The 10191-nt window shown below is 27.1% G+C and overlaps 1 protein-coding gene across 1 annotated transcript in view; it reads left to right on the top strand.

Moving 5' to 3' along the window:
* The window catches only part of LOC126904843 (uncharacterized), a 19970-nt gene extending 13680 nt beyond the window's left edge, over nucleotides 1-6290 (top strand). The window contains exons 9-12 of the mRNA XM_050684140.1: nucleotides 3563-3625; nucleotides 4948-4974; nucleotides 5039-5125; nucleotides 5819-6290. Coding sequence (XP_050540097.1) covers nucleotides 3563-3625; nucleotides 4948-4974; nucleotides 5039-5125; nucleotides 5819-6063 — 422 coding nt within the window. The 3' untranslated portion in view covers nucleotides 6064-6290. The remainder of the gene's footprint in view (nucleotides 1-3562; nucleotides 3626-4947; nucleotides 4975-5038; nucleotides 5126-5818) is intronic.
* The last annotated feature ends 3901 nt before the right edge of the window (nucleotides 6291-10191 follow it).

Below are 10191 nucleotides of genomic sequence, written 5' to 3'. Positions count from 1 at the left end.
AAAAAGTGGTAACAGACACAAAAAAAAAAAAAAATAATAAACATATCTTAGTAAAAGCAATATCTTCTCAGCTTCGCATCGAAGCTAATAATATAAAATAATTGTTTAAAATTTATTTAAGAATTACCTACCTCATACCTAATTTGAGATATAAAAAGTTTTGCTAAACGCATTGTTTCCAATGGTATATTTTATATACACTATGATGGCAATTTTTTACATGTTATCATATTAAACCATGAACATTTTAACCATATTGAATGCTGTATTTATATAATTATGTTTATATTTATATTATATTTTATATAAATTACAGATTAATTTATTATTTTAGAATTAATCATTATTAATTTTGTTAACATGAAAAAACGTGTTAACTTCAAATAAGAGTTCGTGTTTAGACGTCGTACAGTCCACACGTTAATTGTCACGCGCTCCGCTTTTATCAGCTATCGATAGCGTGTGTATTGTATCGAATTGTTATCGCTTCCAGCGCTCGTCGCGGTATTTGTACCGTCGGGTAATGTATAATTGTATAATTTACCTAAATATAAGACTCGCCGCGATCGGGACTAACGCCTTATCGCATTATACGCTTTATTGACCAACACGCGATACCTCACTACGGTCCTAATCAGTGCCGTTACCTATAAAATGCCTAATAATACAAATAATAAAACTGTATCTCCACTCATTATCCAAAAGTCACGCATACAGAGCGTGTCAAATGATTCATCAGCTTTTTCATCAGAAACCAACTCCAACGACGATTGGAAAACTCAAAATAATCATAAACGTCAGTACTCACCTAATCAATCCCCGAAATTAACTAAACAATTCGTAACGCCAAATCGCTTTTCTCTATTCAGTCCACCAAACAATGATCAAAACAATGACTATTCTGAAAACAAAGATAACGACCCTAATAGAGACATTCTAGAACACTCAGAGAGTAAACCTCCTCCACCAATCTTTATTAATTTAGTAAATGACTTCAAATCATTTTGCTCTCAAATTAAATTATTAACAAAAGGCGAACCATTCACTTGTAAGAGCTCCACCAATGGAGTTAAACTCCTAACTACATCACCAAACTCGTACAGAGAAGTAATAAAATTTCTAAAATCCAGCAAAGCGGACTATCATACTTATCAATCAAAACAAGATCGAGCCTTTAGAATTGTTATCAGAAACCTACATCACACAATCCCTCTTGATGATATCAAAAAAGAGTTACTTGATCTCGGTCACATCGCTAGAAACGTAACAAACGTTCTACAATATAACACTAAGGTCCCGCTCCCATTATTCTTCGTAGATCTAGAACCAGCCATAAACAATAAAGATATCTTCAAAATCGAATTCCTATGCTACACTAAAATTAAAATAGAAGAACCTCGAGTTAAACGCCACATAGTCCAATGCCTTCGATGCCAAGAATACGGCCACACAAAAGCTTACTGCAATCATACACCCAAATGCGTTCGATGTGGCGAACATCACCTATCAGATTCCTGCCAAAAACCCACCGACCAACCCGCCAAGTGTGCGCTTTGTCAGGGTAACCACCCAGCAAACTATCGAGGCTGTCCCAAACATAAAGAAATTCAATCATCTCGTAATCCCAAGAAAACTCAAACAATTTCACATTCTCAACAAAATAATACAAATAATGTACAGCCCATTTATGTAAACACCACTTCAAATTCGTATTCTCAATCCAAATCATATGCTCAAGCAACCAAAGATCCGAATATCACTCCCCANTATAATTATGTTTATATTTATATTATATTTTATATAAATTACAGATTAATTTATTATTTTAGAATTAATCATTATTAATTTTGTTAACATGAAAAACGTGTTAACTTCAAATAAATTTATTATGGTAGAATTAAATTTGTGTTAAATTTGTATTTTAGATTGCTCGAATATTTTTTTAAGTATCTGATTCCTTATAATATTTTATTCATCAGAAATGTATATTTTGTACTGCCATGACAAAATATTAATTTAATACAATACTGGTTTTGAAATTTCTCAGAAGGTGGTAAAGAATTGAATTTATAGAACATTCATTATTATGCAGGGTCGTTTTAAAGGGGATGATAAAGGCAAGTGCCTTAGGATGCCATGAAAATATGAGTTTTTTTGCATATGAGTGAATTTTATTACTTTTGTATATATGATATTTTATACCTACACCACAGTTAAGATAAAACATTTTATCTATCTACTATATATTACATTAGCTTTAATTTTAAATATATATAAAAGTGTCACACTTTCCGGAATATTTTCAAAAGTTAATTTTTTGTGAAAAGTTGTCATTTTAAATCCCCCTCTGTGGGCAGGTTAAGTGTCGGATTTACAAAAAATATATACCAAATGATAGGTAAAGACATCAAAAATCAATAAAAAAAAATTATATTGATATGTTCATTTTTGAAAAAGTTACGTCACTTTTTAGTAAAAAAAATTGAAAAAATTTCGAAAATTAGCGAATTTTAAATTTGTAATTTATTTGGAGGTTTCCCCCATTTATGGGGAACGAGGGGAATTTTTTCAATTTTTGAGAGTAATGTCTTCGACTAAATACAATTTGTGATCTTTTGACGTATCCTTGAAAGAAATCCGTTCGGTGAGAGCTGAGAAAAAGTGGTAACAGACACAAAAAAAAAAATAAACATATCTTAGTAAAACCAATACCTTCTGAGCTTCGCATCGAAGCTAAAAATAGGATTAATAATTGTTTTATTATTCTTATTTAATTAAGGTATTAATTTTACTATGATGTGTTTTTTTGTGTTAAAATTCTCGACTTTATATTTTACATTTTTAACGTTAAAATGCTTTAACTTTTTGAAAATTTATGGATTAATACAATTTTTTTATGAGAAATAATATTTATAAACTTCTTTTATTCGACGTACTTTTTTTTTAAATTGGACTGTTTTCCTTAATACAGGGGGGGTTCAAATCTTAAAATTGCATATAAGAAGTAGAACTTTTTCAACTTAATTTTGGCTTCACGGTAAAAATAGACATCAAAGTTTATAAAAAAAGTACGATTTTTGTAAAAAAAAATTTTTTTATATTTTTAACTTTATAATGCTATAAGTTATTGAAAAATGTATGGATCATTACATTTTTTTTTTTAGATAAGTACTATATATATATATATATTTATTCATATATTACACTTATAAATCATAAAACTTATAATCAGAATATAATTAAAGAAATAAAAGATGAAGTGGCTTTTGTAATTATTCACCAATTTCATAAATTAAATAACGAAGTAAAAAAAAAATATTATTTAACTTAATTTTACAAAAATTAACTAACGAGTTAAAAATCGTGCTAAATTGACCAGATTTGTATATATGTATAATTAATAAAATAATGTTTTTAATAAAAATTAAAATTAACTAAAAGTTTCTTACTATAATTTACATATTATAAGATATTTTTAATGTATAATTAGGTAATGGAGAAAAAATTCTAATTCCGATGTCTTGTTAATAAAATATATTGATTATAAATAATTATATCTTAGATAAAGATATTCAACGTAATGCGTATGTTGAGAGAACGTTTCGTGAACATTTATTCTGTAATGGTAAGTTAGCTTTTCAGTAAAACATGTAGAATATTGGATTATTTTATTATTAATTAAGTGGTATTCACCAAAATCGTATTATAAAAAAAAAATTCAGTGTAGATTTGTGTAAATTCTATAGATGTTTTGTGCTATATTATACCATTTTATATTTTATGATATATATTTTATCTAGTGCACTTAATAAATTCGTAAGTGTTGTACAATAAGTAACATGATTTTTAATTCGTTTAATTGTCTACAAGATACAATGGAAAATATGTGACCTTTACTAAAGAGGAGATGTCTTAACCATAATTACTCCCGATTGGATGATGTTTGGCGTCCAAAAGAAAGACGACTCCAAATACTAAGCTAAACTCTCGTCAGAAACCATTCGTGAACTAGTCCCGAAACCCGTCACAGTGTACCTCAATCACAGCCGCATTACCTACCACATCATATCCCATTAAAATAATACTTAAGCAGAAATTTGTGTAAAGTACCAGTATTGACAACGGGTGAAGTAATGCACCAATACTGGCAACTGACAAGTGAGAGTGTAGTACCGGCTGGTATCTTGTCTGAGTACTAATCCAGTATTGGCAGTCAGTACTTGGGTGCCTTTGCTAACTTAATACTGGTTGTACAAGACCGGCAGTACTGATTGGACAGAACTGGAATGACGTTATCATCCCAGATGTATGCTAGTTTTGGTTCAGTACTGGTAGCCACTACCTTTTTTACTAATTAAAAATAATTATTCCAAAATCGTTAATCTACTAAATCAGATAATATATTAATAGAGTCATATTAAAATAAAAGTTTAAACATTGATACATCGTTTGAAGTCCTAAATAATAAAATATATACCTACTGAAATTGTCAATAGAATAGCACCAGGAACGCTCGCTGAAAAATTTCCCAAGGGGTGCAAACATTAACGACAACAGTTTAAATCATTGAAACAATTCCCCACACTCATAAGCTAGAAAAATGCTATCCCCTATCCGAAATTCATGCGATAACCTAATTTTTTAAATAACTTTTAAAAGTGTTATTTGGGTGATCAAGTTGACTTTGTGTGTTCCATGAATAGAGGAATAAAATATATTGTCTGTTAATTTCTAGGATTATTTCATGAAATACTATTTTTTTTTATTAAATCTATCATCATTCATATGAAATAGAAACCTAAATTTCTACATAACGTAGCCCCCATTCTTCAAATTTCCTTGATATTTTATCAACAATTAAAGGAATAATTATACGATTTAATTATTTATATTTAAAAATTGTAATCCTACTTAAAACATATTTTTAATTTGGAGTTTTCTTTATAGTTAAACAAAATCTTCCCGAGGATGATGGTAATGTTTTACGTAAATTAAACCAGTAGGATATACACAAATGAAAGTTTTGCTTTTATTTTAGTTTCAAAATTATCCTACAATGACGAAGTAGAAAAACGATTCGCTTTAATTAAAGAGTTAGTAGAAGACATGCTTCTAGAAGATTTTCGTATGTAAAATTCAATAAACTATTATTTAGGATTAATAAATCAAAAACCATTAATTACACAGTAAATAGTAATTTTCTTTTTTTTAATTTTTATTCGAAATCCATTTAGAATTTTGACTAGTTACCGATTAGGCGAAAATTACACAGTAAAATTACAATACAAAAATTAAATTTTTTTTTTTAATTTTCCTAAAATTATTTCATGATGTTTAATAATGAATGTTTAATAAAATGACCGTTAATACAAAAATGACGAGCAAATCTCCAAAAATTCAGAAGCCAGATTATCTATTATATATAACATAGGTTTATTCCTAAACATATTCGAAAATATCATACATTTTGTTTACTTATTTGGAAGTCTGACTTATAAGCTAACTAATTAATATTATAAAGAAAAACTTTTGTTTTGGTATCATGCACCAATTTTATAAAATTATGTTGTAGGACATGGTTCAAATTATTAAAATACCAACATAACATAGCTACCTTGTAACGCATATGGCATTACATGCCATTTCAATCGTCAAAAATATATTATAAATCTATTTTTCAAAATTAATTAAAATATTTTTTTAGACGAAACTAAATTATGCGACAAATTTTATTAATATATTTCTTAACTAGATCGTTTTATTATTGAAACATTTTTATTCATAGATAGTTCCATGTATAACATTTTTATTTATTTAGACGCAACAAAATTATGCGAAAACGGTTCCGTTGTGAAATGCGCATTGAAAGCTTATATTGACTACATAAGTAATCCACTTATTATAAAACAATATGTCAAATGTATGGATAATGTATGTCATGTGGAATACTATGCAATGAGAAATGAAAATGATCAAAATCTTGATAACCTAATCCGTAAAAAATACACAATTCAAGATTCTGCCCAAGATATTGAGATAATGTCACAGCATCCTTATAATTAATAAAATATGACAACTCTTTTAAGAATCTTTAATGAACTTACTATTTAGTACAACTATACATCAAAATTATATAATTCATTTTTTTAATAGTGAACTGTTAACTTACAAAGATATAATTAACATATACGTACACATATTGCAAAGTTAAGTTAAGTTAAAAATAAAAATGTTTAAAAGAAATTTACCAGTCTATTAGACATCTGTAAATATAAGTTTATAAAAGTTTCCTTTTATTCTTTTCATTTACTTCCCTTTCATACAAACTATACAAGAATTTAACATCTTTTATTACCAACCTTCGAATAATCGATGTTAAATTTTCAGTTTTTTTAGCTTAGATGGGAAGCTGAGAAGATATTAATTTTACTATGATGTGTTTTTTTTTTTTTTTTTTTTAAGTCTGTTGCCACTTTTTCTCAGCTCTCACTGGACCGATTTCTTTCAAAAATACGTCAAAAGATCACAAATTGTATCTAGATGAAGACATTACCCTTAAAAATAGAAAAATTTTCACTCGTTCCCCGCAAATGGGGGAAATATCCAAAAAAATTACAATTTTTAAAATCGGTAAATTTTGTCATTTTTTTCACTTTTTTTCTTAAAACTTCCATAACTTCAAAAATCGACAAATCAACATAATTTTTTTTTATACTAAAACCTTAGATATTTCCCTTTCGTTTGATATCATTTTTCTGAAAATCTAACACTTAACCTGCTCATGGGGGGGGGATTTAAAATAACAACTTTTTTACAAAAATTAACTTTTTCAACTTAATTTTTGAAAATGTTCCGGAAATACTGCGTCCTTTAAACATATATCAAATTAAAGCTTATTTTATGTACTACTAAAATAAAAAAAAAAATTTGTCCCGACGACCTATCTTCTATGCGCAAATGGCTACCGTATTCAAAAATATGCTATTTTTCTATTAAAATTCTAGGTTTTGTATTTTATTTTATTTTAAAATATCTTATTAGGGGAATATACTGACTTTCATGAATATTATATAATTTAATTGACATAGAATAAAGTTCATAAGACATAAGAAATTAAACTTAATAAATTTTTTAGCTTCGATGCGAAGCGGAGAAGGTATTAATTTTACTATGATGTGTTTTTTTTTTTTTTTTTTTTTTGTGTCTGTCACTACTTTTTCTCAGCTCTCACTGGACCGATTTCTTTTAACAATACGTCAAAAGATCACAAATTGTATCTAGTTGAAGACATTACCCTTAAAAATTGAAAAATTTTCCCTCGTTCCCCGCAAATGGGGGAAATATCCAAAAAAATTACAATTTTTAAAATCGACAAATTTTGTCATTTTTTTCACTTTTTTTCTTAAAACTTCCATAACTTCAAAAATCGACAAATCAACATAATTTTTTTTTATACTAAAACCTTAGATATTTCCCTTTCGTTTGATATCATTTTTCTGAAAATCTAACACTTAACCTGCTCATTGGGGGGGGATTTAAAATAACAACTTTTTTACAAAAATTAACTTTTTCAACTTAATTTTTGAAAATGTTCCGGAAATACTGCGTCCTTTAAACATATGTCAAATTAAAGCTTATTTTATGTAGTATAAAATGAAAAAAAAAAAATAACTTTTTGAAAAATATAATTATCAGCACAAATTTTTTTTTCTAAATACATTATAAGTACATCTTTCATTTGACATACTTTTTTTTAAATTGGACAATTTTCCCATATAAAACTTGAAACATTCTATAAAAAATAGAACTTTTTCAACTGAATTTTTTAAAATGTTCCGGAAATACTGTGCCCTTTAAAAATATACCAAATGAAAGGTAATGATATTATGCAACTATATAAAAAAGAATTATATTTATATGTTCATTTTTGAAAAAGTTATGGCACTTTTAAGTAAAAAAAATTGAAAAAATTTTGAAAATTAGCGATTTTTAAATTTGTAATTTTTTTGGAGGTTTCCCCCATTTACGGGGAACGAGGGAATTTTTTTCAATTTTTAAGGGTAATGTCTTCGACTAGATACGATTTGTGATCTTTTGACGTATCATTGAAAGAAATCGGTTCGGTGAGAGCTGAGAAAAAGTGGTAACAGACACAAAAAAAAAAAAATAATAAACACATCTTAGTAAAACCAATACCTTCTCAGCTTCGCATCGAAGCAAAACTCTATTCATGTTTTTAAATAATCCCATAAAAATAAAAAAATTTAAGACATTTAATCGACTCAAGAGACTCACAAAATCACATTTTCACATGTTATACAAAATTCAAAAACAAATAAATTTACTAAATTAGACTCAATAAATTCGGTCCAATTATTTGATTTTATTATCGATATAATTCAACAGACACGCTTACGAGTCGGGAATATATTAGCTAGGAATGGTTTTTTTTTTGGTAAAATATTTATCAGTAAAAAATATTGATAGGAACGAAAAAATTAGGAAACGTAATTCAGAGGAATGAGATTACATGGGACAGTATTAGATCGAAATTAACTAACGCCGGAATGTATCAACGAGGAAAATATTCTTTTGGAAAAATTAGTATCATATTATTATGAAATATACTATTGAGGAAAATATTCATTGAGAAAATTATTACTACGTATTATATTATATAATATTAGTGTTATCATGAAATATAAGGAGAATACTTTCCCGGATTTATAATCATTAGGATTATCATTATAAAACACTAAAATATAGTACCATTAAGAAATTAATATTATTTTATCATATTTAATAATTTCAAATATTTTTGTGCCCTTCATTTCTGGGCAACCTTATATTTGCTGAATAGAGTGAAAAAACATAATATTTATTCAGATATAATAGTCATATTTTTGTTGAACAGTTTTAAATATTATTATGGCATTCGTTCATGAACGGCCTTAAATATACCGAACGAAGTAAAGTACCGTAATTTCATTTATTCAGGTACAATTGCCCTATTTATTTATTTTATTATTGTATACCTTGTTGATGCTCCACTCGTGGACAGCTTTAAATGAGCCGAACAGAGTATTATAATCGATATTAGATAACATAACAGAAGTCCATGTACACGCCAGTCCTAAGGCTGAGTTCTCCCTTTTTTAATTATATTTTGACAAGTTCAGAGCGAGTTTTAAGAATATCGTTATCAACTATAGAGAATTCATCAAAAATATTATTAATGAAACACATAGTATAATATGAAAAGAGTGAAAAGTATCAAATATAAATATATATTAATAGACACCGGTCCAATCACAGAGAATCTTTTTAAGTGCGTATTTTATGAACGACGTATATTGTAAATATAGGTAATAGAAGGTAATAAAAAGGCGTGTTAATGAATAAAATCTAATTAATAAAAATAAACGCAAGATCCTATAAACAATTGTTAACACTGAATTAAACAATTATTGCAAGATTAATACATAAAACTACGAAAGAATCAAAGGTAAGTGTGAATAAGTTTTGCATGTTTTACCCCTTAAAACTTCACGTAGTAAAAATATAAGTAAGATAGGTATAATTATTTTGAGTTCTTTAAATTACTAAATCCAGAATTTACTATTTATACCAAACCCCGAGACCCCTATATTTATTTTATACTCACCGATCCCTTCATTTATATTATATTATATTTTTGTTCATTACAATGATTAATTACATTAAGACTAACAAAAAATTTAATTTGACTATTTATCGAAATAATTATGGTATATAAAATTATAAAATTATTAATCATTTTATTAAAAGGTATCATTTGATTTTTTTTTTTAATCCGATTATTTACAAAAAAATAATAATCATATTTATATTTTTTATTGATACAAAAATTTTCTGCAAAACGCCAGTTGCACTCTGAATATGAGCTAATACAACTTATCGGGGTTATCGTTGGAACAAAAACAGAGCACATCATTAGCAATTAGTGTGGAGGGCGGGGAAATGTAAAATTGACCATCGATTGTCATATTAATAGGTGGATGGCTGATATGCCATTTATTATTTGAAATATAACTAATATATATAATTTTTTTTTTACAGATAATTTTAATTAAACATGGCATCAACAGATTATTATAGAAGATTTATCTAACGAAACAGCTTATGAAGAAAATATGATTTTAAGACATAAAC

This window comes from Daktulosphaira vitifoliae, unplaced genomic scaffold, assembly GCF_025091365.1.
Source record: "Daktulosphaira vitifoliae isolate Bord-2020 unplaced genomic scaffold, ASM2509136v1 Scaffold_4, whole genome shotgun sequence".
NCBI classification, from domain to species: Eukaryota; Metazoa; Arthropoda; class Insecta; order Hemiptera; family Phylloxeridae; genus Daktulosphaira; species Daktulosphaira vitifoliae.
The sequence above is the reverse complement of the archived record's forward strand: the minus strand, read 5'-3'. Positions and strand labels throughout refer to the sequence as shown.